The sequence below is a fragment of the Lepidothrix coronata genome, unplaced genomic scaffold (genome assembly GCF_001604755.1).
Source record: "Lepidothrix coronata isolate B3197 unplaced genomic scaffold, Lepidothrix_coronata-1.0 Scaffold121, whole genome shotgun sequence".
Lineage (NCBI taxonomy): Eukaryota > Metazoa > Chordata > Aves > Passeriformes > Pipridae > Lepidothrix > Lepidothrix coronata.
In genome coordinates this window covers 1792275-1815446 of record NW_016690301.1, presented here as the reverse complement: position 1 = coordinate 1815446, position 23172 = coordinate 1792275, and the positions used below count along the sequence as shown (strand labels likewise).

At 41.9% G+C, this 23172-nt stretch overlaps 1 protein-coding gene across 1 annotated transcript in view; it reads right to left on the bottom strand.

The window, feature by feature from the left end:
- Nucleotides 1-23172, bottom strand: part of WWC1 (WW and C2 domain containing 1) — a 67329-nt gene that overhangs the window by 15074 nt on the left and 29083 nt on the right. The window contains exons 2-11 of the mRNA XM_017825652.1: nucleotides 20108-20217; nucleotides 15365-15568; nucleotides 13630-13706; nucleotides 12621-12700; nucleotides 11585-11714; nucleotides 10938-11084; nucleotides 9850-9923; nucleotides 5034-5276; nucleotides 3510-3599; nucleotides 664-1202 (exon numbers count right to left, since the gene is read on the bottom strand). Coding sequence (XP_017681141.1) covers nucleotides 664-1202; nucleotides 3510-3599; nucleotides 5034-5276; nucleotides 9850-9923; nucleotides 10938-11084; nucleotides 11585-11714; nucleotides 12621-12700; nucleotides 13630-13706; nucleotides 15365-15568; nucleotides 20108-20217 — 1694 coding nt within the window. The remainder of the gene's footprint in view (nucleotides 1-663; nucleotides 1203-3509; nucleotides 3600-5033; nucleotides 5277-9849; nucleotides 9924-10937; nucleotides 11085-11584; nucleotides 11715-12620; nucleotides 12701-13629; nucleotides 13707-15364; nucleotides 15569-20107; nucleotides 20218-23172) is intronic.

The window sequence follows — 23172 nt, the reverse complement described above, 5'->3', positions numbered from 1 at the left end:
CATATGCATATATGAGAACATCCACTATCTCTAAATGTCTTATTTTATCACACTCACAATCTACACACGTTTTTGTTGCTAAGAGACCACCCGCCTCAAAACATCAGAATTCAAGCACAGCCTTGACATGTCTGCTCAGCTGAAATTAATAAATTCATTGCCACTGATTTACTGGGAACCAGGGCAAGATCTTATGCATTCCAAAGTGGAAGGGAAGGATTATTACTATAATTTCTTAACTATTAAGCTAAATGGCTTTCCCAGCCCTCCTCAAAAGCTTGGTCAAAAAGTTTGTGTCAATATGGCATTATGTGTCTCCCAGACCCAAAACACTAGATGACATTCTGAATAGTTTAGTGCCAAACTAAACCAGGAATCCCACCACAACCATTTATATTTGCACATCAAATCCCTGTGAGTTGTGTACACGTGTGTGTAAGTACAATAAAAACACACCTAAATACAGTCTTTTGAAAGACTCATCAGATCAGCAGCATTTTTTGTGTACAAATTAAAATACCAACCCTTCCTCCCAAACAAGACAGAACTCACAGCTGAAAACACTTTTCAACATAAAGATATCAAGATGACAGAGAGCTTCTGAAACACTTGCTTCTCAGGGCTTTATGAACTACATTAAAAGTAAATGCATGCAGTGCATACCTTGACCTAGATGTTTATCTCCTGCTCTAGGCTCTTCCAGTCTACAGTTGCCACTCCCAGTGTTTAGGGTAAGTTCTGAGAGATTTGTACTTATCTCTGCATCATCAAAATCCATATGGCTTGAAAAGGCATCACCAGTTAGGAGTGGGTCTATCACCAGTGGAGAGCAAGGTGGAGACGGAGAAGAGAGAGATGACCTTGGAGACAGTGATGTCATGGATTTTGGAGTACCAGACAAGGATCTCAGAGCCTGAACACGACTCGTGGTATCTGCTTTTTGAGTTTTTGCTACTTCGTTTTCATGAATAGTGGTGATACAGCCTGATGGTCTAAACCCAGTGGCTCCTTCCAAGAGCAAGTCAAGCTTGTTCTGATATTCTGAGTCCAACTGCTCCAACTGCTCCAGGTGCTCGTAGTAGAGATCAGTGAAACTGGCTGAGGTGGATGAATCTTGGCTGGAGGTGGCAAGAGATCCTCTGCTAGATGCAAGAGACCCAGGGCTGCTGCTCGAGGAGAGGGAAAGCATGCTGGTGGAGAGACTGGGGGAAACAAGTCAGAAAACCATTAGACTGTAATTTCTCCTGAAAACACTGGAATGTCATCAAGCCCACGGGTTTTGCTTGGTTAGCTCAGGCCATATGGATTAGTCCCCACAGCAATCTAGAACCACAGTCTACGCAGCAGGAACATTGGGTCACTTCTCAATAAAAACAGTGTCATTCATACACATTTTTCTGCTCACCATATCAAACCCATAAGAGTCCTTGTTCAGCCAAAACAACTCTAATGAACAGTTTCAAATCAATTAAAATTAGTGACACCATCCTCCTCCCACATCCATCTGGAAAACATCTTTGGTTCCTGTTAATCTCCAAAGCACAAAAACCAGCCAGGCCCATGCAAGAAGATGAAGTTATTGCAATGAACTGTCTGACCATTTGGAAATTTTTTCTTCCATTTGCCTCAGTTTTGGATCTGCAGCCAAAAGACAATATCACAGCTGCCTGGAACTGGCCCTCAGAGATCACAGCAGCCAGCAGCTCCGAGAAAACTGGCAGGATTTACCTACGTGAAAGACTGCTACATGGAATACAGGGCCAAAAGAGCAAGGGAAAGAGTTGGGGCTGGGCTGTGAAATCAGTTCACACACATTATTCATCCCTAGAGTTCTAGGTTCAGAACATAACTGACAGCAAAATTAATTTTAAGCAGGTGCCGAACAGAAGTCTGTTCAGATGAGAAAGCCCAGACACCACGGCACAGTTTTCTGCTCAGAGGACCCAACAAATACTCCAGTAGTGACTACAACATGTACCATCTCTAGAAATTCCATTTAAACCAACACTCCTGCTCTGGATATTAAAGACCCTGCTCATTACTGACCCTCACTTCAGATAGGGATTAGCTACTGAAAAATCACTGCATATGTATAAGTGGCTTAAGTTGCCCCACTGAAAAGCAGTGAGATGTTAATAAGCCTAATAAATCCTTATTTATTATTTATGGGGTAAAAGCTGGAAGCTATATTTGTATAATTATGTCCATGACCTTATGACAGAAAAGGCAAGTATGCTGTATATTGTATAATTTTGGCACAAGATGTCTTCTGCATTTGTATGACAGATGTGTACTGCATCACATTTGGTCAAAAAAGCTTCTGAGTGAAATATAATTGAAACATGAGAGATGGTTTTGCATATTGGCTATATATGTAGATCTGTCAAGGTCTAATAAATTTACAGCTTTTCAGTGTATTTCACTATGAAAAGGGAAAGGGTTTTAGTTAATCTTTTCCCTATCAAAAAACTGTGCTTGACTTCCTTTTGTGCATAGCTTTGAATGCCAGACATTTTGCATTATGGGGTTAATAACAAACACTTATTCTTCTGAAGGAGCATGCCAAGAACACTGGGCACATGGTTAGGAAGAAATTAGTTTCACATGCTTCTTGGTCACCTCAAAAGATCCCTAATCAGCTAGGTGAAATCAAAATAGGATGCATTTCCACTGCATAAAAGCCTCACAGATTGCTACTCTCCATGGTGGCTTATTTACATGTCAGTCTTGCACTAGGACATGGGCAGTCTTTCCAGTCTTTTCGGTGTCATCTTCACAAAATCAAACAGAATCCAAGTGGAGCAGAAGCTACAAACAGAGCAAATTCAGTACACACTGATAGGAAAAACCTCAAACAAAAAACCCATCGAACTTTCTTGAAAATGAGAACAATAAAAACACAGTTTTAGCAAAATGATGATTTGACCTTACTGCCTGCAATTTGTCTGGAAACAGTAATCCTGTGCTTTTCCAAAAATATAGCCTGAACTACCAGGCCACATTCTGACTGCAGAAACCTTATGGATCACAACAGATTCAGGGATCTCTCAATACATTGTCTGCACTGCAAGCAACAGCACATTTGGAAATAATTTAGAGAAATACAGTCGTGACATTCATACATGTAGTTGCATTACTAAGATCCACTTCACTTGCTGTATGTGTGTTAAGCTGTCTTTAACATCATTAATATAATACTTCAGGAATTCAACCTGTAGTGAAAAAATCTCAGCTATCCTTGGTCACCTAAATGTTACATGTCTGAAGCAGAAGGGACTGTGCAAACTCCTGCTGTCAGGCAGAGGCAGTTACTCAGGTTATTCAGTCCAGTGAAAAGCATCCATCTAAACTGATGTATGATCCTCAAGGCTTCTCTTTCCACTGCCTACACAAGGCTCTTAGGTCACTACTATAACTGAAAGGCCTTTCAGCCCTCTCAGCTGGGAGATGAAATTGTTAGCAGAGAAAGGCAGTTAAAGCACCTACAGCTTCTGGAAAAGGTCACCTACCTTTTCAGCTGGGTGTGCAACATTGCAACTAATCGTGTTGTTTCTTCCAGCTCCCGGACAAGCTGATTTCTTTTGCTACTCAACTTCAATCTAAGAGAAGACAGAAGAAAAAGGCGAGCTAAAACAGCATTTACTATTTAAAATGCAGATTAAAGATAAAATCCACTTTTTTTTTTTCCTTTGAAATCCTACAAAAGTTAATAAGAATACACAGTATAATAGAGGACAAAATTTGGTCGAGAGGTGTAAATGTTTACCAACTTCAAAAAACATTCACAATGGGAAAATAACTACAGCTAGTACCATAAATGTTAATGTTTCTAGGATTAGGCCTTGAAAGAGTCAGGCAAATTTTATTCACTATACATTATTGCATTCCTATAGTTACTGTGCTGATAAATGTATAAATGCCTTCATTTCCTTTCACTAAGGTCTGTGGATGACTAAGGGTTACATGATTTAGTTATTAACCATCTCATTACAGCTTTACATGAATTATTGACTTCAGCAACATCTCAGCTTTATTTCACACCTGAACTGGTTTGAGACAAAGCACTTGGGTGCTCACACCCGAACTTAACAGGTCTCTGGACACAAAATCCTTCTCCAGAAATATGCTATTTCTTTGGCACACTAGAACATCACCATATTCCTAAAAATCCCAAATGAAAGGGTTCATCTTAAGACCAAAAAGATTCGTCAAACCACTGATATTTCAGGCTGGTAAAAGTCTTGCAGCTGAGATGTCTATATTTTTTCCAGCATGATAAAACCATGAAAAGACTGTGTAAAAAACTGGTGTCATCTGGACACTGATCATGTAGAAGAAATGAAAATACAGAGCCACAGAGTGAATGCAATGTGCCTATTCCATACATATTCAAGAGACTGCAGCTACCAGAAACATTGTTGTAGCCACCCACGTTAATACATCCAGGTTGTAAAACACCTGTAGGCAATGCCTAATGCAGTATTCATCCTCACTGTACATCCCCATGAGATCTCCCCCTGCAACACAAGTAAAATTAGGGAGCATAGCTGGCATTTTTTTCAGCTAGTTTAGATTCACAGGATATTCCGTGCAAGTCCCACAGCCCTGTCAAATACCAGATCCTACAGGACTCACATACGAGGATGCTGAGAACAAACAACAAATTTTAAAAATTTAAAATTCCATCTGCTGACATTTACCAAGCCTCAGACTGCACAGCAAGTGTAGAAGCTGCTGTGAGGTGCTGGCTGCATACAGAAATGTTACACTGCACTAGCACCACGCTGGGTTATTTTGAGCATTTCTCACATTCCTATAAAGGATCCATAGTAGGAACAACAACCTTTCGCCCGCTGGGGGAGTAAGACTTGCAGGTGGGTTGTCTGGGAGATGATTTCAGAAGCCTTCTAAGAGGAGTGTCCTGGGAATCTGAGGGCACACTGCTCTGAGCAGTCAGCCAGGGGATGTTGCTGCTTGCCCCCGGGTACCTCTCGCCCAACAAGGCACACTCTGTCCTGTGCCCACTAACCTACCTCTCAGTCAGAGCTTTGCTCTGAGTGTCTCTGGCTGCCTGAAGGTCTTCTTCCAGGCGCCTCCTCTCCATCTCCAGTCTCTCCACCTCCCCTCGAGTCCATTGTCTGGGGTTAATAAACCGCAGTTCTTTCAAGAGCTCCTCCTTCTCATTAATCAGTATCAGACGGTCCCGCTCGGAGTCCAGCACGCCTGGCCAGGCCTCACTGTCAAGCTTAGCCAGTTGGATTTTCAGGTTTGCTATTCTGGAGAAAAAGAAAAAACACAACCAAGCAGTTATTCCCAGAGTGGCTGATCTCCTGCTCCAGACACACAAAGGTGCACCACAAGCAACCACATCTTCCACTGCCCTGAGGAAGAATCTCAGCCCAGGGACAACCACCCTCGTGTCCCCATTACCAAAATGCTGTCAAAGTGACAACAACCCCTGGCATGTGGACATGAAGAATGGGGTTTTAACTCAGGTTTGTTCCCAACAGAAAACTAAGTCTCTAGCTAATCTGTAGTGTCCACCAGGCAGGGAATAATATAACAAAAATTCTGGATCTCAGAAAAAGCTATCAGATACATTCTAGGTGCTCCATATGCCTTACAGCCAATGACCTCACAGTAGTTCATGTGGAGAGTATCATGTGGCAAATATCTGATCTTTAATCAGCTTTATGGAAAAGAACTGTATACTCCCCATATACGATTCAGATAAAGATCAGTGGTTACTCAAAAGTTTAGGAATTCTTTTTTGTCTTTACAATAAGGAAGTTAATCATGTCTCCCATGCTGCTACTGGAAGCATTCACCTGTTGACTCAACAATAAACATTTTAGACACATTAAAGAGCTACACTACTTCTGGGGCACCCTGCACCTGCAAATGTGAGGAGTCAGAGGGGCAATAAAACACTACCTAAATCCAGAGCTTCCTGCTTGCACCCCATTTTAAGTCTATTTTCACTAGAGGTATCATTCCAGATTTCAGTTTAAAGTCTGAATCACCAGTCCTTCAGCACCACACCACATGAGCTCAGGCAGGAAGATGATGACTAAAAGCAAGAGCAATACAGATCTAGAATTTAGCAAGAGCTTTGACTGACAGCACAGCTTGTGGCAGGCAAGGAAGCTGCCTCCTTTGCACTCACTGACCTACAACTCTCCATGACCTGACAGGGTGATCATGGCAGTTTGGTGAGAAACCATAGTACAGATAAAGTTGAATAAGAATTACCAGGGACTCGCATTTCTGGAACTTGCACAATCAAAAATATCAAGTGGAAAGCAGGGAACGGGAAGGGCAGAATGGGTTGGGGCACAAAAATTAGAAAAGCTTAGAAGGCAAACAAGAAGAAAAAGTATTTTGCAATGTAAGGCAAGATACTTGCAAAAATAATTCACCTGACTGAAGACCAGAGAGTTAAGGCATACGTGCCCCTTCATGTGATTAACTCAGGTTAATCTCTCACTTGGATTTAGTAAATACATAAGAAATGGAAGTGAACTGTGTGTGTAAAATGAACATCCAATATTCATCTCCCTTTGAAAAGGGCTTTGTGATCTAGTGACAGAATTACTGGACTTAAATTGGGCACAATAAACAGCTGCAGCCACTAATCTTGGTTCACCTCTTTCTAGAATTTGGTTTATGCTACAGAAGTGCAGGATGGTGCTGCTTCCCCCAGCAAACCAGCACACGTGCAGGCACAGAGCAAGTTCAGTGCCAACCAGCAAAATCAAAGTGTGTGGGGTAAGCAATAAGATGCAGATCTGGGCAGCAGCAGCTACATGGCTCCTGAATGGCCTTGAAGAATAAAGCTTTGTCTTCCAAGCTCCAGAGGCCAAGAGGAACTCGAGCCCCGAGAGAGCCTGTGAAGGATTAGGCTCACACACACCGACCTGCCTCCACTGTCACAGGAGACACAGCAGAGATCACCTTTCTGAAGAGAAGACTCACTTTCTGTAAACCCATTTCCCACAGCAGGTTGCTCACTCTAATTAAAGTTCCATAATTGATAGATATTCAGCTCAACTATTTTTAGGTCTTCTTAAGAGCTGTTTTGTTTTTGAGTGCCTGATTAAGTGCAATACTGTGCTCCAACGAAGAATTAACAGTGGCATTAATTCATAATCCAAGAATTCCTCTGTGCATTTTGAAGGGATATGAGTCTAAGAGGATTGGCTGGCATTAATCTGATCTCTTTTGGCATACATTTGCATGGATATGGCTTTTCCACGGGAATTTGTTCTCTATGCATTTCCGAGTCTAACAGCTTTGATAAACTAACCTCAGGTTTTACCTTTGGTAAATGATGATTCTTTTTGCCCTTCTCAGTTAAAAGGAGATTTATGTATTCTATTTTTTCCAATAAAGCAGCACCATTACAAAAGGAAGACCTTGCAGGCACTTGGCTGAACACACCAGAATTCACTGCCTGAGTCTGAACTGCATCACTGCTGAGCCAGGCTGGGTTTGCTATGCTGGGCTCAGGTCACATCATCTTTCTGAATGGCCACCAGCTTGCAAGACTGAAGAAATACTGACCAGGAAGGTCAAGTTTTATTTCACTGTTTTCTTTTTACCTAGAAAAGGCAGTTAGATGATTTATTCATTGTCATATCAAGTCTGGAGGTTTTTTTTTCTTTACCAGGAAAAGTTAGTACTGTCTATGATTATGCAACACAGGCACAACACATAAAATTTTTAGTCTCTTTGGAGAGTGTTCAACACACACATGCATCTCCACTGAATGGACATTAAGATGTGTATCTACAACCAGTAACTAGCAATCCTATCTGACATCAGCCTCTGTTTCTCTCTGTGTCCTTTTCTGGCAGGTTTTACATTATCTGCTTTAGGGCTTTCCTGCTTTAGTGGTGGGTAAGGGAACAGGCAGAACTGTGTCCTGACAAATCTGGTGCAGCGAAGGTCAGCAAATTACTCACCTACATCTCTGCCTTTAGTCTGGTCCACCAACAATGGTGTAAACACAGCCTGCCACAGTCAAAAACAAATCTAGTAGTTCTAAACTAATTAATATGGGATCATCTTGATTTCAAGCCTTCAGTTTTACCTTTCCAGAAAATGCAGAGCTAATAAGGCACATGTATTTCCACCATTTGGTTCCTTCATGTACATGTGTGGGCAAAGCATTTACTCTTCTTTGAGTTTTTGAAACATTTTAATGCTGCTGTGGGGACAGGAAACACTTCTAACATCACAAGGAAGAATTTTCACAGGAACAGAAGGTTCCTTGTGAGTCACTATATCCATAGTATTGTTCCAGCTTTAAAGCAGTCGAGGTATTTGTTTCTGCAGCTCCTACTAAACATTGTGCCAAACCCACAGTGCTCTGATAGCTGGAGAACTTTGCATTTTAGCATCAATCATTCATATCCATTCAGATCCATCTTTCCTCATAATAATGTTTTTTAAACTCTGAGAAAAATCTATAGATAATCTAAGACAGACGTGGGGAATGGGTATCAAATATTCTCTAATTGCAAGATGTGTGTATGCCCTTCATCATTACTTCAAATGAACTACTGCACTGCCTTTATATAAAGTTCTGACTCTTTTTAAAGAGCATATTGATTATGTTCTCACGTTTGCCACTATTCCCTTGCCCCTCCTTGGAAAAGATACAGGCTAAAGTAAGAGCATTCCTCTTACCACTGAAGAGGTAAAATCAGTGTGAATTAAACAGCAAAGCTTAAAAGCAAAAAGCACTCTTAACACAGAAAAATTAACCAGTGCATCTGAAGGAATAATATTTTTCATGTTGTTTTAAAAAGTCACTGCATGATTTCAATGTCAAGGTAGTTTGGCAAATCTTGGACTGGTAAAACAAATAGTTCTGATGAAACTGCTCCATGTAAGAAAAACAGTGTAAGTCTGTGTCAGAAGCAGCTGAGCACTCACAGCCTTTGACAACTGCCACAGACACAGATCAGATTTTATGCCACTGAGAAACATGGCCTATTGGCTGTGCCAATATACCAAAATGAGAACATTATGAGTAATCTCAGCCTTAAAGCTCTTATTTCTAATTAGAGGCTGGAGAAAAATCCTTCTCTTTGCATATATCCCAGTACAGAGTGTACCAAGCATCTGAACTTTGTTATTCTGGAATTGCAAAGTCCCTCTAGAGCAGTTAAAAGTGAAAAAGTCACCACCACCAATGGTTACATCACTGTAAGGACTAGGCCAGCCAAAGTCTAAATAATAATGCTTGGTGGTTTCTCATTTTACTGCACAATTGTGTTAGTTATTATCTATCAAAAAAGTAAATCCTGGAAACCTTTTGCTTAAATTGGCCTGTTAAGTAGATAGAATTTTTTTTTAATCTATTCTCCATTCATCTCAGATCAGAGGGCAAGGGTGAAAACTTATGTTCTTACAGATAAGCTCTGGAATTGCAGCCATTGACAATATTTTGATATGTTAGGTGTTAACACAATATACCTTTCTCTTTATCATCCTTCAAGCCATGCAAACATTCATTTCATTTTGAATAAGGTAAGGAGATGCCTTGCAGTACAGTCTCCTTATTAGGAATGGGGAAGCATTGGCAACAGGTAGCAAAACCACTTATGTCCCCATAGGTGTGGCCAGACTGAATTCTTCATGTATTAGTCACGTCTTAGTAATTTCTAGGATGGTTATTTATTTCTTGAAAGATAACACTGGCCCGAAAAGCCTATTGTCTCACTGGCTCAAAAATTACCATATTTATTTAGCAGTACTGCTGGGTTTCAATCTGGTGGCACCTTTTCTAGTGAAATATCCTCAGAATAAGCTGTGTGACAGCCAAAAGGTCCAAAGAATTACCTTCTCTTTGCTTCTTCATACTGCAGGCGTAATCTCACTTTCTCAGCCAACTGGTTATTGCTGCTGGTAATAAACTGAGACACAAAATATAACATCAGCAACTTAGTAACCACTCCTCTTTTGGTTTTTTCTGTTGAAACCAATGAGGTTACAAGTGACACTTTCTCTTCTCAAACTCATTTCCTAGTTAAACCCATCACAGAATAGGAACACACTGCCTTTGATTACATTTTTTCACGATTTCTTCAAATACTTGAAACCCCACAAGATTAAGAGGCTCTTTTTGGCCTAGTTTATCAGAAAAAAAGTAAATCTACCACATCTATCTCGGGGTTCTATTTCCATGCACACACAAATACCTTTGTAATCTTTTTTTCTAAAATGCTGTTTGCACCCTTGGTTTGGGATGACATCTCACTTTGGCTGTAAAGTCAAAGACAAGGTACACTCCATCATGCCCAAACCTGCAGATCTTTACTAACATGTGTGGCCCTGACTGAAAGTGGCTGCAAATGTGTAAGTAAAGGTTCACAGGAGAGGCTCTGTGCTGTCCTGTGAGAAATAAGGTGCACCCACAGCACTGACCAAGGCTGGCACCACCTGACACTTATGATCTTGTTGCACACGTGGACTGAAGGTTTATGAGCTCTACACGTCTGATGGCATGAAAATATCTGCACATACACCACTGTTCTCACTTGTAACACCATAAAAGCCAAACACACTCCCTAAGGGAAGAGTCCTCATTAGAGCTTGGCCCACGTGTAGCTGTAGTTTTTTGTCTCGTAGCATATCATCACTATAAAGAGCTGTGGGAATATTTGTGTCATAAGAAGCAAGAAAAAGCTTCCTTCCCTTTTATTCCCACCTGGGTTGTTCTCATAGAGACAGTGTGGGGAAACATGAGGTTGCCCTTAGAGATCCATTAACATGGCACACAAAAATGAAGGTCACGCTGAAGTTCAAACCAGGAGAAGGCATGATTCCACAGAAACTTGCCCATGCCTGGAAACTCACACTAAGGCAGTACTACACATAGTTCAGGGGGAATGTCTCCACATGCACAGGGTTTCTCAAGCATTACTCACATTTCCTGAAACATCTGTCTGGGAGCTGACATCCAGGTACTGCCGGGGTAGCAAAGGGCTGGAGCTTTCCACAGACACGCTGCTGGCCCACAGGTCTGACTGGGATCCTCTGTCGTTCACAAAGCTGTCTTTTAACCTGGCCAGGCTCTAAAACCATAAAAAGTCATGAGGTGAGCTCACCCCTACTCAAAGCACCTCAGCAGCTGCATAACTGTAGCCTAACCACATGATTAACCACATGTTTGCTGAGCCCTCTCAGACCCCACAAACAGGAGCTCAGGCACGGCTGGACTGCATCTCCCACAGCCTGGAGCAGCCCACATCACCATCCTGCCTGGACAGACAAGCTCTCAGCTGGACATGGCAGACCAAGAAGGCCACAGGGTTCATTCTTAACCAATAAACCCTGAGATGAACACTAATCTCTAAGAAAGTGCTTATTAATGTTAGTTGTTATATTTTATACTTCTTATTTCCAGGATCTGAAGAACTAAAAGGCTGCAGTCCAACCACAACATAGAACTAGTTTATGTTAATAAAAATCTCAATTACATATCTGAAAGGCAAAATACTTAAATTACTTCTCAGAAATTCAATCTTCTAGCAATGGTGACACAAAATAATATAAAGTCATCTTGTTTCAATACCTGAATGAGGTCTTGTTTTTCCTTCTCCCCTGATGTGATGGCCTTCTTGAGAGCTTTCATTTCACTTAAAATGGCTTGTGCCTCATCAAGTTTGTAGCCACCTTGAGTATCAGACATTTTCATGTCAATTCTGCACAGAAATTAAAAAAAAAAAAAGTAAGCTAACACTTTATAACATCCAGTTAATTGAATCATCCTAGATGCATGCATCTTGACAGGAATTTTTAAGAAAAACACACTCAAAAGTATAACAAGGACAAGAGAAGGAACAAAGAACCCTATTCATCACTGCCTAAGTTACTCCACTCAGCAGTACCTTAAGCTTCAGAATTCTAATTTTAGCCATATCATCATCTCTTTGACTCCCTAGGGAGGACAAAGGTGCACACAAACCCCCCAAAAGGGTTTGTTTGGGCAGACTGCTGCCAGCTGCCTTGTTCCTAAGTGAAGAGGATTAGCCATCTATGAGAATTACCTTATTTTCAGTCATGATTTCAAAAACCAGGCACAGACTCACATGCACAGATGTATTTGCTTTCACAACCTAATTACAAACCACCTCATCCTTCCCTTTTCCCCAAGGAATTCTACCACAGTTGACATTTATAATAAATATTTCTTTAAGAGATGCCAGATGTCTAGTCATACAAAGGTAAGTACCTGAAACTTTTCCTCCCCTCACACTCCCTCTCAGGTTTTTCCTCAGTGCTCTAGATCCATGGCTCTTATAATCAAAACAATGGGCTGTGCTGTGTCATCTGTGTTGAGCCATACTGAGTAAAACTGAATACCAGATCCTGGTTCAAAATCTTCTTGCCATGAAGTCAGTTCTGACGTGGTCAATCACATACAGGCATTGATTTGAGACAACTACCCCCCTGGCTGTGTACTGCTTTCAGCTGCATATGCCTAAAGATATCAGCAGCAACATATTTCAGCTTACGTTATTTAGGCAGCTATTTATAAATGTAGTGGGGGATGTATTGCAAGCCAGAAATGTTCTGCACTGAAAATAAGATCTTGAGAACACACTTACTTCTTCAGTGTTTGAAATCCATGCTCTTTGTACTGGAGCTCTTGCTTCATGTGAGCTACTTCCCTCTTGAGTTTATTAACCTGCAGCAAGGTGTCACATTTTTAGAATGATATCTTATATGGGTACTTAGGTACAGCACTACCCATTCAATTCAGAATTTATTCAGTGGAGACAGTACTCTAAACAAATTTTCCAGATAATCAGCTCATCTCAACAGCAGCAAACAGCCCTAAATGCATCCTCATCAGGACTTTATCACTGGCTAGGGTTTTATCCAGCACATGCTATTATACCAGGGAATTAGGGCTCAAGGGAAGTTCCAACCTCATAAGCAGAAAAGTTAAGAAAAGTTCAAGGGAGATAACAATGAAACACATGTCAATTTTACTCAGAAATGTTTAAAACCTTCCCAGTCATTAAAAAAAAACTGTTAAGCACCAAAACAGGAGTTACACTCCACAAAAGCCACCCTCCAAGATACCAAACTAAAAGGCCCCACTGCACGAGTAACACAGCAGGATGATAACACATATTGTAAATCCACTGACCCTACAGCTTGCTGTTTTATATTCCTCCACAGAGGCCACACTGACCTACTTTACTTTAGTCCTTTCTTCTTCCCAAACCGGGCTCTGCATGAGAGCGCACACAGCCACTGCTGACAACCCACACTGAGCCCAGGACAAAACAGCTGCCAGTCTCTGGAGAGAACTCACAGCTCTCCAGTGCTGGGGCACAACCAGGAGCCAGCACATAGCCCACAGCTATGTGTCTGTGCAGCAGGATGTCCTGCCAGCTGCCAAGGAAGTCTAAAGTCTAAGGGGGAAAAAAAGGGTTTCAAAATCCCAAGATTGCAACGTTTGAAAATTCTGATAAATCGCCTCCTAGATTAAAAATAGCAACATTAGCTCTTCCAACTGCTTTGGCATCCCCTTTTAGTATTTGCCATGAGGTCTGGAAATATCTGAAGGTTACTCATGGCAAGCAAAGGTCCCTTTGTACTACTCACCCTGGATTTTGTAGTAGCAATCTCCGCTTTGAGGATCTCCGGGTCATACTTGGAACTTGATGATGAGCCAGAGAGCACTAGAACAAATACAGAACCCAGTTTAGCAGCTTTACCTTCCTCCCCAGCACAAAGCAAGACCCCCATCACTCCTGCACACCCAGATCCCCACACATTGCTTGTGTAAGCCTTTTGCCAAATTTCCAGATCTCGCCCCTCTCACAGGCAGGGAAAGGCAACAGTGCAGTCAAGTACTCCACAACAAGTGCTTGAGTTAAGTCCTGCATCTCCAGAGTCTGGATTTGTTCCAGGTTAACACACTTAACTCAAACTCCCAAACACATTCACTCCATTCAATAGTGTGGCTTCCTGCATGTCCAAAGGCATTTAAGAGAACTGAAGGGACAGGCATTGCATGAAGGTTTACTTAATTATTTTTTTCAGACTTTCTCATTGGGCAAAACAATTCACTGAATGTTTAGGAAAAAAAGCAAAGAATGACAAGAAACTGAAAAATGCAATGCAAGCCTTCTCACAGCCTTGAGGACAAAACCAACCACACAACGTGTCATACTGGATTAAATTAATGTCCCATTAAGAGCAGAACTCTCTTCTCAGCAGTGGTAAAACCCCTTCTGCCTCAGAAGGTACAGAATCTCCCCGATGTACAATGTTGTTAGAGGTAGCTGTAGGCAAGGGAGATATTTTGATCCTTGCAGCCATCAGTTTATGCCCTATGGGAAAGCAGTTCTAGTTCTTTCAGTTTGGCTGTATTTCTCAAGACAGATCACATCACACCAGTGTAACTCATGTTCTTAGTGTACTGCTCTGCTACACCAGCACTCAAGTAGAGTCCTCTTAAGTAAAGACTAAAAATTGTACTTCAGAGATGATGGACGGGACCCTTGTCAAACAAGAATGCTTCTGCTAATAGAAAACCACTTAAAATCTTCTAACATCAGGCACAGGATTAACCAGTGGAATTGTCCACCATAAGACATAACTCACAACAGTGAAGCAGGGAGACAGAGGTGCACTGATGGGGCTAGCAAGAACACAGAAAGTTTGCGATTATGAGGATTATAAAAAAATTTCTGGAATACTTGTAGGAAATAAATCCTCCTCTGGACATTTTCCAGCTCCTAACTAGTAAGTGAGGAGGAAATATATGGCATTCTATAGTCATTTCTGCACCAACTCTTGAAGCAACAGGTATTGATACTTCCTGTGCAATAAAGAATATGGAGCACAAAACAGCGTTCCTCACACACACAAGAGGCAATCCACCACTGTTGGCTTTTACATGGCATAAAACACAGGCCCTCAGCTCCACAAAACAGCCACTCAACTGGGATGTTAAACTATGAAAGGCCTGGGAATGTTATCCAAGATGGCCCTTCTTGCCTTGTATTTTAAACAAGGAAACCAAGAAAAATACCACATAACTTCACATTTTCACACAGAGCCAACCAGCACATTTTTTCACAGTTTTTGAAGCCCACGCTGAAAAGCTGCACGCTGACACCAGTGACTGAGCCAGCCACAAGAGTGTCCCACAACAACCAGCCTTTACCAACCAGGTGTGGGGCAGTGACTGCTTTTGAGACAAACTGAGCAAACGTGGAGAGTGGTGTGGCATAACATCCCAGTCATCAGAGGAGCAGCCTCAGGCACGTTTACTGTCCTAGCGGGTTCACGACAGAGGAAGCCACTGGTTAAGAGTTCACTGAGTACTCACGGCTGGTCTGAGAGCCCAGTTTGTGCTCCCAAACATCATGAAGCTGCCGATATTCCTGCTGGGCCAATTCAAGCCTCTGCTGCTTCACTTGACAGATCTCCTTCTGTGCAGCAATCGCCTCCTGGGCCAGGACCAGGTAGTCTTTGAGCATGTGCTCCTGCTCCCGCCGCCATTGCACCCGGGGGTCTTCTATCTGGGTAGTTTCTTGGACAGAAAACAGGAGAAAGCCAGATCAACAGAATGCAGGTTTGTTCTGCTGCCTGGAGAAGCTCCACTGTCTATGACAATACTTTAAAATAGCCCCTTGCCTGTAATAAAGAATGTGGAATAAGGATATTTTCCTTTTTTCTTAGGAGGTGACCATTGATCCACAATGAATTCCAATGAGTTTTGCTGAATCACTGTGTAGAACAATTCATTACAAAATCATCATACAACTCTCCAACTCCTCTGCTGCTGAAGCCACCCTGGTTCTGGCTCTTAAAAACATCCACCCAAGAACATGCACACACAGCTCTAAGATACTGACATTGACTGTTAGACTTATCTTTATTGCAACTGCTTTATAACATTACTAATAAAATACCTCTACTGTTTCACTGATTAAAAAAACCCTTCAGAAAATATCATTGCCACATGACTGCATTATACTGCATCTGACAACATGAAAGCATTTACAACTCTGCCCGTCCTCTTTGGCTGCCAAGTGGCTTTTATTAAAGAGGGGAAAGAAAACCCTCTCACTCCGATTCCATAGGTAAGTAAAAACAAAGACTCATCAAATCACAGGATGTATTTGTGCAACCTTCTTAAATGACATTATACAAACAGCATCTCAGAAGGGGAGCAAACAATTCCTTCACCAAAAGCAGGGACAGCAGTAAATCACTGAAGAATACAGGAGGTGGAATTTAAGGTGACACAGGCAATGCAGCCATGAGCAGTTACATCACTTCCATCTCTGTTACCCCAGCACAACCAATATATTGCTTTCCAGGTTTCTAATCATGAAAAAGGCATAAGGTCACAGACACACAGCTGGTCCTAATACTAATGAAGCAAATTTATTGTCAGTGTTTGTCTCTGTTTTGTGAGGAAGCGTCCAAAACATTTTTCATTTCTATTTCAAGGCTATTACATGTTCTTGTTTGGAACAGGTTCCAATATTCAGTTGACCAAGTGCTCTGAACTGTCTAAACTAACATGCTTGAATAAGGATGTCTAGTTACCACATAATGAATAATTAATAAAAAGGACCTGCTTGAAACTTCCAGTAGGAATCTAATCTGCATATTTTAAGAGCCTCTTTAAATATTTAGTAAAAGCTGCCAGGGAAGGTATGAGCAGCTCTTGAGTGAGTCAGGCATAATACTAGCACTGGAATGCACAGGATGTAGGGAAGAGAAGAGTTGGACAATAATCCCAGGAGCAGAACCAGAAATAAAGGATTTTACCCAAGGGATGGACACACAACCATTTTCACAAGCTGTCTGTGATCATGCTGAGGAGAAAATTAACAGGCTATTCCAGCAATAACTTCTTTTAACAGTATCTCAGGACTCAGAAGAACACATGGCACTTCAAATTACACAGCAAAACCTGGAGAAGCTGCAAAAAGTGATTAAAAAAACCCAGTATAGCTCATAGAAGCATTTCAACAAAAAGTCCTTTACGGGTCCTGTGAGCAGAAGCAACATTTCAGCCGATGTAACATTAAAGCTAAGCCTGGGCCTGAAAAACTGCCCCAAAATAACCTGAGGAAAAAGCTGCTTGTGCCAGCTGTAGGTGCTGGTGCCCTCATGGACAGCACTACAGCCCCTCTTAGAGGGAGCAAAAGAAAAGTCACAAGGATACAGGACCTATAAGGCTCTGAAATCCCCAGGCTCCTGCCTCTGTTCTTGTACCCAAATCCCATTTTCATACAAGCATGACCCACACCCAGATGGAGTAACTCCCTTTACTTTACAGTTGAATCAGAAGGGGAAAGTCCGCTGTGAGTTACCCAGAGAGCTGACCCCCCGCATTCCCAGACATCCAGATTCCCTGGACTAGATTCCATGAATAAGCACCAGGAACTGTGACTCAGGACTCTTTAATTTCAAGCATAATAAGTATCTTGGCAAAATACCCACAACTCTTGAGTCTAATTCAGGACACTGGGTCATAAGTCTACATAGACATAAGGTCTTCAAGCCTGGCCATTTCCAGTTTTTCCTTAGACTAGCAGCCTATTCTTCCCATAATTCCAAGAAGGGTGGTGGAAGCTGCTGCAGGGAAATCCCTCCACTATAAGCAACCAGGAACAAGACTAAAAAAACATACAATCCTGAACACCTCTGTTAGGTGGGGAAGCTCTGCCACTGCCCCAAGCCCATACAGTGTCTGACACAGGGAATCCTTAGGGGCCAGCTCAGGGAGAGGGTGGAAAACACATTTAGGTATTGAAATGCTTTGTTTCCATACTTTCTTCTAAATATTCACCTCCACCTTTATAGTAATCACAGCACTAACTGTATTCCCTTGATTGCAGCTTTGAGCTTTGGTTTTCAAACATGTAATACCAATAAATGAAAATGCTGGCCAAGGGCTCTCAATGGGCCCCAGCTATTGAGAAATGCAAAATACATTCAAAAGTGAAATGAAAGGGCTATAGAAATGAAGGCTATTACATCATGTGTTGTCTTGTGAATTTTTAATTTAATGTTGAGCTTGTCATAAATAAATCTGGTTGTTTCATGTTGGAGGAATGTAGCCTTACCCTGCTTGCATCAGCATCATTTCTTTGTGCAAATCAAATTCCAAAGAAGTTTTCCCAGAGAGATACACTCAGGGCTATGCATTAATACTGTATTAGGAATACTCTGGGTACTCAATTCAATTTAATTGTATTTATTTTCCCTCAGAGGGGTGGTTAGAATTGTTCTCCATCTCACTTCTTTTAATGTCTCATGGCTTTAAATTTAGTTTAAGTCTGTCCTTGGGCTTGTTTCTGATAATTAGTCTCAAGCACTTAAGCAGCAAGAACCAACATGGCTCCATCCTCTTCATACCCTCTGATGACAGTTCCTTCCTGCCAGGGAATCTGCAAGAGACCTTGGAGAGGAAGAAGGTTTTGGACACCCTCCAGAGGATACTTCAACATAAACCACAAGGATGAGCTGCTGGATTAGGTTAAGGTAAGTGGATATGTTTTGCTTTATCATGATTTGGATGAGAGCTGGCACAAGAAATAGGGTCAGGAGTTGGCTTCTCTTCTTTTTAACCTTCTAGTTGAAATTCTCATTCAAGTCTTGTAGCCTCTGACATCCCACAGAAGAGTAACTTTTTAAAAGCAACTGTTGTTTTATTAAGCAGGTGTCAGCACAGTTTGAAGGCTTCTCTGCATGCCCCTGAATCCTGTGGTGCTTTTGAGTGGTGCTGACCAGGGGTAACAGCCTTCCCAGACCTGCAACCAGACCTGTGCATGGTCACCCTGGGGCCAACCCTTTCCTTCTCCACTATCCCTTCCTGTAAAAAGTAAAACCTAATGTCCCATGCCACACAGAAAAATATTTAGGATAAAGCCATTTAAAGATATGTAAATCCTGTGATTTTAGGGTGACATAAGCTCTAAATAACAATATTTGTGGAACCTTCACATCCAGAAACTTTCGATCTTTGTGTTGCAGAGGTCGATCAGTGCTTTTTGGGAATAGGCTTTTTTCAGTCTGCATTTTTAATACCCAAGAGAAGTTGCTAAAGCCTGGATGAATTTTTGGCATTTCTGAAAAAGGGTATGTAGATGAAGATACTCAAGGGAAGAAGAAAAAAAAAAAAAGCCACAACAGGCTTCCACATTCTTATTTTTAAAAAGATCTTGTTACTTGATGAGAAAAAATATGCTGAAGCTCTCAGTTGAAGTCCTAGAAGTAGACTTAAAAAAATCCCACAACTTCGAGGCACTTCTGTCTTAATTTTAAAAGTTTTTCCTCTTTGTATGAGTCACAAGCTCTCCCAAAAGAGCCTGGGCATGGTTCTGCTGTGAAATTCTGGACTGCAACTGGAGCTGCTCTGTAAAGAGAATCAAAGTCATGGATTTATTTTGTTTATTACTTTTTCAGGGGATTTGTTCTAGCACAACCCAATACACTTATCCTAACAATACCTGCAATGATATACCAAATGCTGTATTTTCTCATAATTCAAATGAGCTTATAAAGTTAACTCTTTTGGCCTATCAAGCATTCTAACAGAGACAGTAGTTTGAGGACACAGAATAAGAACACCACAAGCCTGAACTTGCACACATCTCAGGAGTTTCCTCTCCAGCACAGGCAGTGCAAGCTCCTGCAGCACAGGGAGCTCGTGCTGTCATTCAGTTGATCCCTGCCAGGGGAATCAACACAAGACCTTTGCACTGTTTCTGATGGTCTCGCCACAGGGACAAATTCCAGGCTAAGAACAAACTCCAGATCACTGCTGCTTAGTTGGGCTCCTCAGCAGAACCAAATCTCACAGAGGTGTGTCCATAGGATTAGCTCAAACGTGACTGCCAATTTGAAGACTGCAAACCAAAATGTCTCAGATTCCCGTTTAGAGAGGGAAGTGCCTTGTACAATGGAGAAGGACAGGATCTGATTTCACGAGCTGCAGATCTCAGATCTACTCTAAAACATGCTGTTAGCAATGTGGTTTAGTGTTCAGTATATTTTAACACAGGCACAAAACAATCACTCTGCAAAAACACAATAAGATGTCACTTACTGGTGTTGTGGTCTATGTAATAGACTCCAACCTGAGGGTCATAAGCTTCTTCCCATCCTAATGGCAACTCATCACTAATGCAGTCTGCAAAGGTTAGTGGCTTAGTGTACCTGAAATGCAAAGTAATATTTAGCATGAATAAAAGAACACTCTCACATCTCTATTCCAAACAACTGACCAGAAAACAAGTGCCACAAGGGCTCCAGTATCAAAACCAAAGGAAGTTGAAAACTACATTAAAGCTTTTGTTCTTATCATATAATACTCCACCAACTCTTCCCTTTCTTCATCTGAAGTTACAGCAAGAGGAATTCATTCTGACAGAGCTCCAGAGCCTTGCCTGGCTCAGCCAGTACTTGCTTGACAAAGGAACATTAAGAACTTTGCCAGAAACAATCCTTGTCTCTCAAGTGAAAGAACAAGACTGTTTGCAGGCAAGTCCTGTACCAAAAATATGTAGACAAGAAGGAGCAAGATGAGAAATGCAATTTGCATAGCATGAATAATTAAGACTGCACAATCAATAGCAAGTGCCGAGGTCTGTGGGACCACTTGTCATGCAACTCCTCTCATTTGCATTGCAATATGTTCTGTTTCATTAATGACAAACTAGATTAGTTTCTCAGTATCACAAAATGTGTAACCCGCTCCATCCGAATGAGGAAGTATTTCCACAGCACTGCTCTGATGAGTTTTTCTATTAGAGACCACATCCAGCAACACTCTGAGGGCTTGTATGGCTGAACACAAAGCTCAGAGTACCCACTCCTTGAACGACCCCACAGATTTTAATCACCAAATCCATGTCCCTTTCCTCCCTTTGACTCTGAGTTAATGAGCTTCAGCTTGCCCCAACAAAACTCCTAACCAAACACAGCACTGCAGGGAGGCACAAGCCAGGAAGAATTAATCTTGCAGGTGTCTCATCTCCAGCTGCCAAAAGCACAATATGCCACAGGTCCACAGATCCACCACACAACCCCAGTGCACGTGGTATATCTGGAAGGGGGGCCGTGCCTTCATGTTGGGACTCACAGGTTTGAATTACTGTGACTTACCAGGGGAGCCCTTTGAGCAGAAAGCACAGCACACACTGTACAGCACCACAGCCCCTCTCCAGCAGGCACATGCTGAGAGCAACTGGGTCAAAAAGCAGCCATGGAGCTGTACCCAACTCTGCCACACACGAGCAGCACATCACAGGGAGGCAAGGGGGTAGGAGAGCAAGTCTCCAACCCACTGGGAAAGACTGAGCAGGTTTGCAGAAAGTCTTTTGTATCCAAAGATAATTCAGCAGGGCTGACAGCTTGACAAAGAGTTTAAGTTCTGAGCATACTTCACCTGGAGGCACTGAGCAACCCACTGGTATCTCCATATTACAGTCACCTTACAGTGTTAAGGGGAATTTTAGGAAAAAAAGCCTCTAGCCAGAAGAAGTGCAACATAATTCCCCCCAGATATGATCCATATGCCCGGTATGCAGTCAGAACAAGGTGGGAACATTTCTGTAAAAGCCATGTAAGCCACTAAGACCTCTACTTACCTGCTGCTGCATTTCCCTTTCAACACATTGCCTTTGCCATAAGAAGCAGCGTTTGAATCACTATTTTCTCAGAAAATTTCAATTTAATTTAAAGCTCTGCAGTGCAAAAGAACTCAGAGCTCCACAGCATAGAACTGTGAAACTTTCTCAATAAAGTTTCACCGAAGGGTTTGTTTTTACAGTTGTTAATCTAGATTGTATACCAAAAGCATGTTTGTATAGAAAATAGAGGTTACCTGAAAACAAAATAGAATCTCAATACTTGTGATTGCTATCCCTTATCCCATGTTATTCCCCATGATCAAGCTGTTTCCTCAGCCTGAGTGTGCTGCTGAGTTGATCAAATCAAAGATGCACAAGGGTAAAAATGCAAAGCAAGGTAAAGACACAAGGCACTCTCTGGAGATAACACGGATGAAAGTGCAGCAGCAAACGTGTTGGCAATTTTAAGTTAAACACCAGGGTTAGCACTTTCACCCTCTCTGCAAATAGCATCTGCTTTTGTTCAATGTTAGTGGTCTGTGTAGAAGCAGGACAGGTAGGGAAGAGTGAAGTGCTAAATGCTGAACTTTGGAGAACCTGCTCCCACTCCTGAGAGGGCACAGGCATATTGGGATCACAGAATATGCTGAGTTGGAAGGGGCCCATCAGGATCATGAATTCCAACTCCTGGCCCTGCACAGGACACCCCAACAATCCCACCATGTGCTTGACAGTGTTGTCCAAACACTTCTCGAACTCAGACAGGCTTGGTGCTGTGACCACTGCACTGGGGAGCCTGTTCCAGTGCCCAACCACCCTCTGGGTGAAGAACCTTTCCCTGATATCCTGCCTTCAGGATGGTCATGCATTTGTAAAAAACCAACTCAACTTCACACACATCAGGAAACAGAGCATGATGACGCTTCAGTGTAACTGCTGAGGACTTGGTTGTAGTAATTATTTGGTTGCCCTGATAAGCAGGACATTGTTCTCCCATTGCCCAATATTCCATAAAAAATATTCAGTGAAAAGTTTTCACCTGTAGTCCATGACAAAGCCTAGATTTAACACTAATTAGATGCTACTTGGAAAAAGGGAAAGGAAGACAAGTTACTATATATAAATAAAGTCAGCAGGGGTAGATTGTGTCAGCTAGGCCACAGGAAGTCCGGGGGTCTTCTCCTGTGCAACATTTGATAAGTAACACTCAAAATAATGCTGTGAACTGGTGATATGATTGCTGTTTTGCTACTTCTATAGAGAGATTTGTAAGAAGAGATGCAATTCCATCCTGGGTTTGCAGTCTCTGACATTGCACCCCAGCTTCCATTCCACCCTACAGACTGATTAAACCAGGAGCCATGCCTTTCCCATGTCCCAGCTACAGTGCTCAACATTTCTGGTGAGTGATCCAAGCATCCCTCAACATGGAGCAGTAATTAAACCCATACTTCAAATACATTAGTTGAGGGTGTGCTACAGACATAAAACATACCTCAGTATCTTAGTAAGCATTACACACTGAGCGGAGTTTCTGCAG